The following is a 13,294-nucleotide window of genomic DNA, read 5'->3' on the forward strand; positions in this document are numbered from 1 at the left end:
CAGTGTCTACAGATGGCTCTTTCGCATTGTCTAATTATCAGCCGAGCCAATAAGAGTGGTGCACATCAAGGCTGACGAAGCAAATCTAACCATATATGGGACATGTTCTGTATGTGTTTCTGGCAAATCTTCTCATCCTGCTGAGGAGCATTTATCTGACTCTAAAAGTAAGCACAACAAATGTTTAAAAATAGTTCACCACTTGCAAAGAAGTCAGCCACATTGTACAACATTCTGCAATCTCTAGGTGAAGTTACAGTGCTTCATGAGCAAATTGCTAAATTCTTTGAAACGACTGTTCTTTGTCATGTTAAGTCAGGAGAGTGGAACTGCATGGGGTGGGGGCGGGGGGGACAACTAGCACCCTTACAACACAAATGTTGTGTTAGCCCCATAGCAGGAAGAGAACGTGAAACATAAGGCTGTGTATCAAAGGCCTGGACTAAAGTAATGGTCAAAAGAGACAGTTACCTGTTCTGTAACTGGTGTTCTTCGAGATGTGTTGCTTATGTCCATTCCAAGTTGGGTGTGCACTGGTACATGCCAGTTGCTGGAAGCTTTTTGCACTAGCCAGTAGCTGTAAGGTCAGTGCGGTGCCCCCTGGAGTGGCCCGAGAGGGCGACCAATATATGCACCACCCGCTGCCCCCAGTTCCTTCTTTCCGGCTACTCCAACAGTGGGGAAGGCGGGAAGGTTTTGGAATGGACGTGAGCAACACATCTCGAACACCACCAGTTGACGAACAGGTAACTGTCTTTTCTTCTTCAAGCGATTGCTCATGTGCATTCCAAGTTGGGTGAATACAAGCCAATGCCTAGGAAGCGGGGTCGGAGGCCCAGATGGAATGTAGCACAGCCCTGCCTATAGCAGTGTCATCGCTAGTGTGCTGCATCAACGCATTAACGGGCTGTTAATGTGTGTACGGAGGACCAGGTGGCAGCCCTACAGATATCCTAGATAGGGACCTGGGCCAAATTTGCTGCTGAGGAAGCTTGAGCTCTGGTAGAGCGAACTCCGATTGCGGGAGGGAAGACCACCCCCCCGCCAGCTTATAGCATGCCTTAGTACAGGCCACCATCCAGGAGATCTGCTGAGAGGAGACTGGGAGGCCCTTCGTCCTGTCTGCCACCACCACAAACAGATGCTGGGACTTCCTAAAGGGTTTGGTCCTGTCCACACAGAAGGCCAGCACCCTCCAAACATCTAAAGTATGTAGACTCTGCTCCCTAGGGGAGGCATGAAACTTCGGGTAAAAGCCCAGTAGGGAAATGTCCTGGTTAACACGAAAGGGGGAGACCACCTTCGGCAGGAATGCCAGGTAGGCAGGATCTCAACCTGACCTTGTCCTTGTGGAATACCGCATAGAGCCCTTAGTTCCAACACCCTCCTGGCTGAGGTAACGGCCACCAACAATGCTCTTCTGTAACTAAGAAATAGGAGGGAACGTGAAGCAAGAAGTTCGAAAGATGCCCCCATGAGTCTTGACAACACCAGATTGAGGTCCCACACTGGTAGAGGGGGGCGCACCTGCTGTCTGACCCTTTCCAGTCCCTTCATAAATCTCTATACCACAGGGTCTGAGAAGATCAATGATAGACCTGGCCCAGGGGGAAAGGCCGAGATGGCCACTAAGTGCACCTTGACAGAGGATAGTGATAACCGTTCCTGACTCAAGAACAAGTCGTCCAGAATAACTGGTATTGGAGTCTGTACCAGGGATAACCCCTTTTGGGCTGCCCAGAGAAAATCTTTTCCATTTGGCTACATATGTTGCCCTTGTGGAGGGCTTCCTGCTGTTCAACAGCTTGGCTGCATCTACTCTAGCCCCTCTGAAAGAAGGGGCATGGTAACAAGCAAGTTGGGAAGATGCTAATGAGGCACCACCATGAATATGCAGTGCCTCATTAACATAATGATGTCTATGCACCTGTAGACCGGGACCTCTCACAAGGACCCCACCCCGGACTTCAAAAGTCACTTCTTCCTAAAACCAAATAGGAAGAAGGGGCTCTCGAAGTCCAGGGGGTCCTTTCCAAAGGCCCCTGTCTACATGGGTGGCGCATGATTGGAAAGCAGCACTTTCGAATTGCGTGCAACCACCATTATGCTAATGAGGCACTGCATATTCATGGCAGCACCTCATTAGCATCCCTTCCCACCTTGCTCATCACCATGCCTCTTCCAAAAGGAAGGGGCTAGTGTACACGTAGCCCACTTCTGTCACAGGTCCTCAGCATGACAGCTCCACCGCTTTCAGCCATGGAACTTCCACGCTGTGAGATGTAGCACTTGAAGGCTGAGGTGCTACAGTCTCCCCCGCTCCTATGTCAACCGGTCCGGGCATAATGGGAGTGTGATTGGGTTGCAGATGGACAGCTCCAAGAGGGTCAGTTACCAGTGCTGCCGAGCCCACGCTGAGGCCACTAGAATGACCGATGCCTGGTCTGACCACTTTTTCAGTAGGGTCCAGTGCATGAGTGGCACCAGACGGAGGGCATAAAGCAGAGGGCCTGACCAGTGAATGCTGAAAGCATCTGCCCAAGAGCCCAGGCTGCTATTCTGGTACGAGCAGAACATCTAGCACTTTGCGTTGAGATGGGAGGCAAATAAGCCTACTTGGGGATGCCCCCACTTCTGGGGAATTAAATACAGCACATCCAGGTGTGATGATCACTCATGGTCCACGAAAGACCTGGTGAGACAGTCTGCCAGGGAGTTGTCGGCCCTGGTAGGTAATACACTTTCAGGAGAATTTTATGTTGAATACAAAACTCCCAGAGCCTGAGGGCCTCATGGCACAGGGGAGAGAAGGATACGTCCCCCCCTTGCTTGTTTATACAATACATTGCTGTGGTATTGTCTGTGCTCACAGCAACACACTGAGCATTTAAATTGTCTTGAAATACTTCACAGGCGATCCCAATGGCTCTGAGTTCTCCAATATTTATGTGGAGCCGGGCCTCTTCCTTGCTCCACAGGGGCCTGGGTCTGGCACTGTCCCAGATGCGCCCTGCAGCCCAAGTCTGAGATGTCCGTGACTAGAGAGAGGGATCGTTGTGGGGGGTTGAAAGGCACTCCCATGCCAACCGACTGAGGGTCCAGCCACCAGTGTAGGGTTAATAGCACCCGTGGAGGGACTGTCACTAACACACCTATGTTGTCCCTGACAGGTTGGTTCACTTAGGTGAGCCACAGTTGGAAAGGACATGTTCACAGCCTGGCATACTAGACTACGAACGTGCATGCCGCCATGTGACCCAACAACCTGAGGCAGCTTCTGGCCATTGTGGTGGGGAACTTGATCAATTCATGGATAAAAGATGCCATGGCCTGAAACCTGCTTTGCAGCAGGAAGGTTCTGGCCTGCCCCGCATCTAGGAGGGCCCCCATGAACTCCATTACTAGGGTGGGGGTCGACACCAACTTCCCCTCATTTACCACACGACTGGGAGTGTTGAATGTTTGTTATCATCAGCTAAACATGCTGTGCCACCTGGTGCTGCGAGCGACCCATTACCAGCCAATTATCCAGGTAGCGGAAGAGTTGCACGCCCTGTCTGCATAGGGAGGCTGCCACCACTGCCATGCACTTGGTGAAGACCGTCAGGGTGGAAGACAGACCAAACGGAAGGACTGTGAACTGATAATGGTCCTTTCCCACCACAAAATGGAAGAACCTTCTGTGGGATAAATTGCTATGTGGAAATACACGTACTGTAAGTTGAGAACTGCAAACCAGTCCCCCCATTCCAGCATTGGAATGATTAGGCCCAGGGAAATCATACAAAACCTTATCTATTTTACAAATCTGTTTAAATTTCACAGGTCCAAAATGGGCCTTAGCCCCACTTCTGCCTTCGGGATTAGGAAATAATGGGAATAAAACCCCTGACACTGATTGGGAACCTCCTCTATAAAGCCACGTTGAAGGAGGGACTGTATCTCCTGCCTGAGCAGAGTCTCATGAAAGAGGTCTCTGAAGAGGGATGGGAAAGGTGGGTGGGAAGGGGGGTATGAAGAAAATTGGGCAGCATATCCCCTTTCTACCATGCGCAGAACTCACTGGTCCAAAGTTATGTTGTACCAGACATGGCCGAAGGTGGATAAGAGGAATGAAAACAGCTGAGCTGGAAGTGGGGTGGTGACAGGTATGTCGTTCCCGACTGCACCATCACAATTATTGTTTAGGCTCCAGTGGGGATTTTTGATGACTCTGGCCCTAAGTCTGTTGGCCATGACGCCTTCTGTTAGTGTGGTGCCATCTCCTACTGGTATCCCACTGCTGTTGAGAGAATTGTCTGAACTGAGACCTAGGAGTGAAATGCTGACCTTGGGTCACAGGGGTGTGCAGGCCGAGTGAACGTAAGGTGGCCCTCGAGTCTTTCAGGCTGTGAAGCCTTTTGTCTTTTACGAAAATAGGGATGGTCCTTTGAAGGGTAGGTCCCAGACAGTCTGTTGGGCCTCGTAGGGAGCCCTGAAACTTGTAACCGTGCCCCCCTACACATGGCTATCCTAGAGGCCATGACCCTAGTAGCAGCATCTGCTGTGTCCAGCGCTGCCCTGGGTGTGAGCTTATGATCGCCTACCACCGCATTAAAAAAAATCAGGCTTACTCTCCGGTGCAACCTGCTCCAAGAAGCAAGGCGAGGAACTGGCTGTATGGTACATGTACCTGCTAGCCAGAGCCTGCTGGTTAGCACGCCTTAACTGTATGCCTTCCATCGAATAAACCTTTCTACTACACAAATCCAGGTGTTTGGCCTCTCTTTTTAGGGGATGGGCCTTGAAACCCCTGTCTCTCCCTATGATTTGCTGCGTAAACAAGGGAATTGCGGGGAGGGTGGGTAAACAGGAATTCACTGCCCTGGGCAGGAACAAAGTACTGATGCTCATTTCTTCTGGCCGTGGGTAGGGTAGAGGCCGGGCTCTGCCACACTGTCTCTGCCTTACTGGCAATTGTTTTAATAATGGGCAGTGCCACTCTTGTGGGCCCCGAAGCCGAGAGGATGTGTGTCACTGGGTCCATTTTGTCTGACTTCCTCTGCTTGTATACCCAGGCCCTGGGCCACCATGCGTAGCAGTTGCTGGTATGTCCCACCATCCTCCACAAACTGGGGATGCAGAGGACCCAGCCAAGGCCTCGTCTTGGGAGGACAAGGACAATACTCCTGCCCCTTTCACAACCACTGGCAAGAGGGGTCCCCAATTCCCCTGTCTGAGTCCCCGGCACCGTGGTGCTGTGCTTGGCAGCTGGGGCAGAGCACCTGAATAAAATGTGGGCGGCATTAGGGGCACCTTGGGGTAGCTTGGCACCAGGCCCACTGATGACGTTACCACTGGTGCTGTAGGTCCTGGTGCCTGCAAGGATGGTGCCCAGAGTTGAGTTGGTGCCATCTGAGACGGTCAGCCTGTGATTGTTCCAGTGAAGGCGCCCCCAGTGACACTGTTGGTGCCACCCTCGGCATCTGAGATGTGCCAGGCACCCTTGCAGAGAGTCCCATGGCCTGCCCTTGAATTTCATGGACTGCCCACAGGGTCCAAAAGGGCCACTGGGGTGTGCCTTGAGAGGATGCCTACCAACCCTTGTCCCCAGGGTGACGGCTTTCGTGTTGACGTCTGCTGCAGCACGATGATCTCATGCTCGTGCTCCTGGCCAAGCTGGAGTAATAGGAGTCGGACTTTGAAGCCTACTCTGATGACCAGGGAGATGCCATGGGGCTATGGTTTGTGCTGGCTCCTGTCTCTCTCGTGCCATGTGATAAGGCATGTGCAATAAGGATCGCTGTAGTTGGTCTGCCCTGTGGAGTCTGGTCTGGTGCCAGGAACGGCGATGGTGCCATAAAGGATGACTCCTGCCCGGTGGTCTGCGTTGGCACCTGTGTCTGGGATGGTCCCTCCCGCCAGTGGTGATGAGGACTCCCAGTGCGGTGTCGGTCCCGGCACCATGATCTGTAACAGGCCCTGCGCTGCACTGAATAGCTCCAGCATTAAGGGCAACCTCAGAGTGCACAAGCTCCTGCCTCGCACTGGTATCGATGCCTGCGCTTCATGATCCAATTCATGGTGCGATCTGGCAGACACCTTGGAGGGTTCCCGGCGCTTTAGTCTTTTGGGGGACTGGCTCCGTTCATGCCTCTTTTCCTTGTGAGGTACCGGAGCTGACGTCTATGTCACCTTGTAGTGCTAAGCGCCACTCCTTGATCCCGAACGTCAGGAGCCTTCTGATGGCACAGGCAGCGCCGGAGTGCTCTGCACCAACGATGCTGTGCTCTGAGCTCCCGCCAGGGAAATGTCCAGGTGCAAGGCCGCTTCCATTAGTAGGACTTTTAAACACTGTGCTCTGTCCTTTAGAGCCCGAGGCTTGAAGGCCTTACAGATGGAGCAATGTTCACAACGGTGTGCCTCACCCAGGCAACTCAAGTCCTGTGTGGTCACTCGTGGGCATTTGTTTGCCACATTCTGAACAGGATTTTAAACCTGGGGAGCCAGGCATCCCCTGGTGCCAAAGCGCCGAGAGGGGTTAAAGTCCCACCTCAGCTCCCGGACAACTAAGCGAAAACTATTTACAAGGGATAAGAACCACCTAAACTATTTACACTAGCAATTACTAACTAATTTACAGTTGATGGCTACCAGCCGAACTAGGGGAGAAGAAAGAGTTCCAGCAACTGACTGTATGGCAAGAAGGAATTGAGTGGGAGGGCAGTGCATATATTGGTTGCCATACAGGTGCCACTCCGGGGGGGCCACACTGACCCTATGGCTACTGGCTAGGGCAAAAAGCTTCCGGCAACTGGGCATGCGCGAGCACACACTCAACTTGGAATGCTGTTCATAACATTGATCTACAGGAAATTCAGAAAGGAGTTACCGTTTTCAATATAGGAAATTGACTGGACGCTCACCTCAGCATGAAAGTGTACTGATTTGCTGTCCGATAGCTGAAGTAGAGAGGTAAGTTCTATTATCCTTGCCATATAGTGATTTTTTATTAAGTCTTCACGGGACTTGGCATCTGGAGCCTGTAGAATAAGAGCTCACGTGATCAAACAAGTAAAAGGCCCTTATCTTTACTAGAACAAAAGCCATAACCTAGGTCTCCATACAGGAAAAAAAGTTGATTTTTAGATCAATCTGTCCCATTTGGACATCTGGCTATTTACAAAGCAAGTAAAACCTGACTGAGCTTGGAACTACTTAGAGCAGACACATTCATAAAATAAATGTTCTCTGAGTAGTGTTGTATAGCATCTAATAACTAGAATCCTCTGAAAAACAAATGATAAAACTCAAGGTCATATTTTATGTAGTGTAGAATATGAATCTGAAGGAGCAGAATATAACGTAAAATCACAATTTACATTAAAGCATATCTAGTGAGAATTATCACAGAGGTAGCCATGTTAGTCTCTATGTTCAAGAACAAGAAGAAGTCCTGCGGCAACTTATAGACTAACAGATATTTTGGAGCATAAGCTTTTGTGGGCAAAGACCCACTGCATCAGATGCATGAGTTGAGGGAGTGGTTTCAGAGGGGAATTTAAAAAGAGTGGGGTCCCAGTAAAAGGGAGGGCCAGAGCTGACAAGGTCTATTCAGTCAGGGTGGAAAAGGCCCATTATCAAGTGGTATGTATGAAGAGAGTTAAAAAACAGGTCAGATAAGACAGGGGGATATGGCCCATTGTCAGTCTAATGTGGAGATGTTAACACCCAGGCCAGAGAAGCTGCTTTTGTAAGCTGCGAGCCACTCCCAGCCTCTGTTTAATCCTTGGTTAATACAGTCAAATTTGCACATAAATTGAAGCTCAGAGATTTCTCTCTCCATTTGATTTTTGAAATTTCTTTGTTTCAGGACTGCCACCCTTAAATCTGCTACTGAGTGTCCAGAGAGATTGAAGTGTTCCCCCACAGGCTTCTGTACGTTACTGTTCCTGATGTCTGATTTATGCCCATTTATTCTTTTATGTAGAGACTGTCCAGTTTGGCCAATGTAAATTGCAGTGGGGCAATGCCGGCACATGATGGCATATATTATATTAGTAGATGTGCACATAAAGGAACCCCTTCTTGATGGTGTGGTTGATGTTAGGTCTTGTGAGGATATCACTGGTGTAGATATGTGAGCAGAGTTGGCAGCAGGGTTTGTTGCAGGCATTGGTTCCAGGCTTAGAGTTACTGTTTTGTGATCTATAGTGGCTTGTAAGGATTTGTTTAAGGTAGGCAGGCTGTCTGAAGGTGAGGACAGGCCCATGGGACCTGGACCCATGGGAAGGAGGCTCTTGAAGGGTTCTACTGTGATTTCAACAGTTTCCACTCCACCATCAACCTTAGCCTGAACCAGTCCACACAAGAGATTCACTTCCTGGATACTACTGTGCAGATAAGTGACGTTCACCTAAATACCACCCTCTACTGAAAACCCGCTATGCTTATCTACATGCCTCCAGCTTCCATCCAGGGCATACTACATGCTCCATTGTATACAGCAAGGCACTAAAATACAACCGTATTTGCTCTGATCTATCAGACAGAGACAAACATCTACAAGACCTTTACCAAGCTTTCCTCAAACTACAACACCCACATAAAGAAGTGAGGAAACAGACTGACAGAGCCAGATGGGTACCCAGAAGCCACCTGCTACCAGACAGGCCTCGCAAGGAAAACAAGAGAACACCACTGACCATCACATACAGCCCCCACCTAAGGCCTCTCCAACGCATCATCAGCAATCTGCAACCCATCCTGAACAATGATCTTTCACTCTCAAAGACCTCGGGAGGCAGGCCTGCCCTCACCTTCAGACAGCCTGCCAACTTTAAATAAATCCTCACAAGCCACTATAGATCACAAAACAGTAACTATAAGCCTGGAACCAATGCCTGCAACAAACCCTGCTGCCAACTCTGCTCACATATCTACACCAGTGATATCTTCACAGGACCTAACATCAACCATACCATCAGGAGTTCCTTTACCTGCACGTCTACTAATATAATATATGCCATCATGTGCCAGCAAGGTCCCACTGCAATTTACATTGGCCACACTGGACAGTCTCTACATAAAAGAATAAATGGACATAAATCAGACATCAGGAACAGTAACGTACAGAAGCCTGTGGGGGAACACTTCAATCTCTCTGGACACTCAGTAGCTGATTTAAGGGTGGCAGTCCTGAAACAAAGAAATTTCAAATATCAAATGGAGAGAGAAATCTCTGAGCTGCTTATTTGCAAATTTGACTCCATTAACCATGGATTAAACAGAGACTGGGAGTGGCTTGCACCTTACAAAAGAAGCTTCTTTGGCCTAGGTATTAACATCTCCACATTAGACTGATACAGCAACAAAGGGTCCTGTGGCACCTTATAGACTAACAGAAAAGTTTTGAGCATGAGCTTTCGTGAGCACAGACTCACTTCATCAGATGCTGGACAGATGTCTCCAGCATCTGATGAAGTGAGTCTGTGCTCACGAAAGCTCATGCTCAAAACTTTTCTGTTAGTCTATAAGGCGCCACAGGACCCTTTGTTGCTGTTACAGATCCAGACTAACACGGCTACCCCTCCGATATTAGGCTGATAATGGACCATACCCTCCCTGTCTTATCTGACCTGTTTTTAACTCTCTTCATACACACCACTTGATAATGGGCCTTTTCCACCCTGACTGAAGAGACCTGGTCAGCTCTGGCCCTCCCTTTTGCTGGGACCCCATTCTTTAAAAACCCCTCTGAACCGCCCTCCCCCCACTCACACATCTGACAAAGCGGGTCTTTGCCCATGAAAGCTTATGCTCCAAAATATCTGTTAGTCTATAAGGTGCCATAGGACTTCTTGTTCATCTGGTGAGAATGTAAATCTACGAAGCCCTGCAATGATCTTCTCACCATACAACTGTTACCTTAAATATCCAGCAAAGAGGAAATTCCCAAAAATGGCCAGGACATTAGTAACCACTGGGCATTAGGAGCCATATTATCAAAACAGCATGTACATCTTCAGAAGTTTGATTAAAAATATCCAACTTCAATTTTTTAGAGAAATGCCACACTTTTCTGTAGATAATGAATTACAAGTTTAGGGCAAATTTCATAGTAAACTTGCCCTCTAATTAGAATTTTGAGGTTCACAATTGCCAGAGACTCATTTTAAAGAATTCTTGCACAGCTAAGTCACAAGGCTTACCATGCTTTTTGTGAAGAAGCACTTAGTGCACTTAAGCCGCCATCTCATCTTTCAAAACTTTTTAGAATAACCTTACAGTTCGTGTCAACAGAACTGCTCTCTGAAGGATCACAGAAAGAGGAAAGCATGTGCCTCTTAGATCCCTGTTTATGCTGTGACAAAAATGCTAACTTTATTTCTTTAGAACCACTAAAACATAATTGCAGTGTGATTGATAGTCATGTTTTATTTGGTCTAATCACCAGTTTAAATAAAGAATAGTGTATTTTAGGGCACTTTAAATGCATATTAGAGCAGTAAAAAAAATGCAAACTCCCCATAGGTTAGAACTGAAAGACTAAGGAGATATGAAAGGGAATAAGTTACGAGAGGCTTATAAATATGCAGTTTTTGCTGCTTCTCCCTTCATTATTAATTTGAGGTAGAGAATCGATCTCATGTCACTGAAGTACATATATAGAGCTGTAACAGCAACGAAGGGTCCTGTGGCACCTTACAGACTAACAGCATCTGATGAAGTGAGTCTGTGTTCACGAAAGCTCATGCTCAAAACTTTTCTGTTAGTCTGGATGTGTAACAGCAACAAAGGGTCCTGTGGCGCCTTATAGACTAACACGGCTACCCCTCCAATATATAGAGCTCCACTTTCTAAAGCTATAGATAACTTGATAAATAGAGGGGTAGCTGTGTTAATCTGCTTCACAAATAACAAGCAGTCCTGTAGCACCTTAGAGACTAATTCATTAGGTCATGAGCTTTCGTGGGTAAGACCCTTTCTCAAAGAATTAGAGTACACAAATAGAATCCAGGGTTTATGTAGCAGGGAGGGAAGGGGCGAAGAAAGGAGAGGAAAAATAGATGACAGGTAACTCCTTTTTGCCCCCCTTCTTCCTGCTACATAAACCCTGGATTCTATTTGTCTACTCCAGTTCTCTAAGGAAGTGGTCTTACCCACAAAAGGTCATGGCCTAATAAATTAGTCTCTAAGATGCTACAGGACTGCTTGTTATTGATAATTTAAGAGAGCTTAGCTCATATCTTGTTAAAATCCTTTTCTGAACAGGTCTTCTGAATAAAAAATAGGAACCAGAGCTCTAAGCTATTGGCAGAGTTAGATCAAACTGGAGAATGATGCATGGATTACTACCAGAAGGAAATGATGAGTTTCAGATATTGTCAGGGAAAAGTTATTGTGCAAGAATTCATTCTTGCCCACGCTATAATTGTACTAAGTTACCCCAGGGGTCTTCAAGTAATTTACACAATAAGTTAATTATGCACAAAATTTTGCACTTTTGGAATTACACAATTATATGTAACAGAGGTTTATACAGGTACATATTAAAATTGTCACAAAGTACCTCTTTGTGCTCAGTAGTCATGGTCAACATTCCAATCTAGAACAAAGGAGAAAATAAAAAAAACTCAGAACTGTAAAACAGACTCAACCCCTGAAAGATCACTTTGATACCTACTAATGAAAAAAAAAGCAGAAAGGGATTACAATTTTCAAATTCAGAACATCAAAGATTGATGTAAGTTATCTGGCTTTACTCATATGTGAGCTATTAGTGAGGATGCAAAACAGTAAACTACAACTTTTTAATATGTAAGTTTGCTAATTAAATTAGACCACAGCAGCAAATGCACAATGTTTACTAATATTTCAGTGCGAATTCAAAATCAGTTACTGTATCCAGGATGCTTAAGGATTTTTTTCTTTCAGGTTAAACCAAATACTTACAGAAACCTTACATACAGTTATGAAACTACCTGCTGACTAGCCAAGGAACCAATGATTTTATTATTATTTTTCCTTTATTCATACACCAAGGATTATGAAAAGAAGGATCCCACCTAACCATTAACTAGCGTTATTAATCAAACTTGTTAAAGTATCTCTCAGTTTATTGCAAGAAATAGCTTAATCAAATTCCAGCCTCTAAAATGCTTCCTTAGCACCTTCTTTTGGTAGCAATGAAGACCATCTTAAGTTTCTAGGAACTCCTGTTAAATTTTTTTTCTCTGTCTTTCAAACAAATTGCTAATGTAATTTTATTTTATTTTATTTTGCATGCAGTGTGATTGTAGGTGTTAGACTCAGGATATTATAGAAACAATAATACCTTTATTGGACCAACTTCTTGTTTCTTAACTACTTCACCTAGTCACTAAGTATAAATCACTTTAAACATTAAATCAGGTGCTTCCCTGCAGCACACAAGAAGTTCTAGGACTCCTTTTTCCCTTCAGTCAGCTTCTGTGGTATGATCGTTTTAAATATTACTGACTCTGTTTACAACTGAAAAGTGGAAATTTGTTAAACATACTGCCACAGTTTGAACAGATATACTTCTTTTAAGGCTCACACACTCGACGAGACTGGTAGATGGCGAAAACTAAATAAAATGAAAAATTTTCCAACCAACCATTAAATTATTTTAATTGTTGGCTACCGTTTTCTAATGATGAGAGTTAAATTTGGTTCAAATAAATATTTCTAAGCTGTCCCCTTTGCTCGCTGAGCTAAGTGTTCAAACGTTGGCATGAGCACAAATCTTTATAGACTTACTGGAAGATACAGATGCAATTTAGGCACATACGGGAACTTGTAGAGCACTTTCAAAAGTTAAAGCAGAGGTTCTTCCCTGTTGGGCAAAAGACAAAGCATGCATCTGCCTAATCTCTTTTTAGGATAATTTTTAAGCTTATTTCTTTGTCTTCTCCTCTACTTTGCAGAGCCCTAGGATCGCAGAGGTTGTGCTCTTGCAGCTCTCCCTGTGGTCTTGTCCCAGGAAAGATGTACAACGCTTCAATGTCTGATTCCAGAGCAGGGGTCAGTAATCACCAGGATGAGAGCCAATTTTCATTGGCATGCAAAGCGGGAGCTCAGCCCCACCCCTCTTCCCCCCAGGCAGCAGAGATGCAGAGATCCACAGGCACTGCTCTGTTCATGCAGGCACACACCACAGCAAGCAGAGCAGCCATTCAAGTCCTGCCCATGAGCCAGCCAGCAGAGGGGCAGGGCAGGATGCAAGCGTGGGGCGGTGAGGAGCTGCTGGGAACACGGGGCTAGGCCCTTCAGGCTGCAGGTGCAGAGGGGT

The 13,294-nt window shown here is 46.6% G+C and overlaps 1 protein-coding gene across 2 annotated transcripts in view; it reads right to left on the reverse strand.

Annotated features, from left to right (window-relative positions):
- Positions 1-13,294, reverse strand: part of PPP1R21 (protein phosphatase 1 regulatory subunit 21) — a 74,416-nt gene that overhangs the window by 10,624 nt on the left and 50,498 nt on the right. For both annotated transcript variants that reach the window (XM_074990012.1, XM_074990011.1), the window contains 2 exons: positions 11,552-11,587; positions 6,906-7,022 (listed from right to left, as the gene is read on the reverse strand). In XM_074990012.1, coding sequence (XP_074846113.1) covers positions 6,906-7,022; positions 11,552-11,587 — 153 coding nt within the window. The remainder of the gene's footprint in view (positions 1-6,905; positions 7,023-11,551; positions 11,588-13,294) is intronic.

The sequence above is a fragment of the Carettochelys insculpta genome, chromosome 3, assembly GCF_033958435.1.
Source record: "Carettochelys insculpta isolate YL-2023 chromosome 3, ASM3395843v1, whole genome shotgun sequence".
In the NCBI taxonomy this organism is placed as follows: domain Eukaryota; kingdom Metazoa; phylum Chordata; order Testudines; family Carettochelyidae; genus Carettochelys; species Carettochelys insculpta.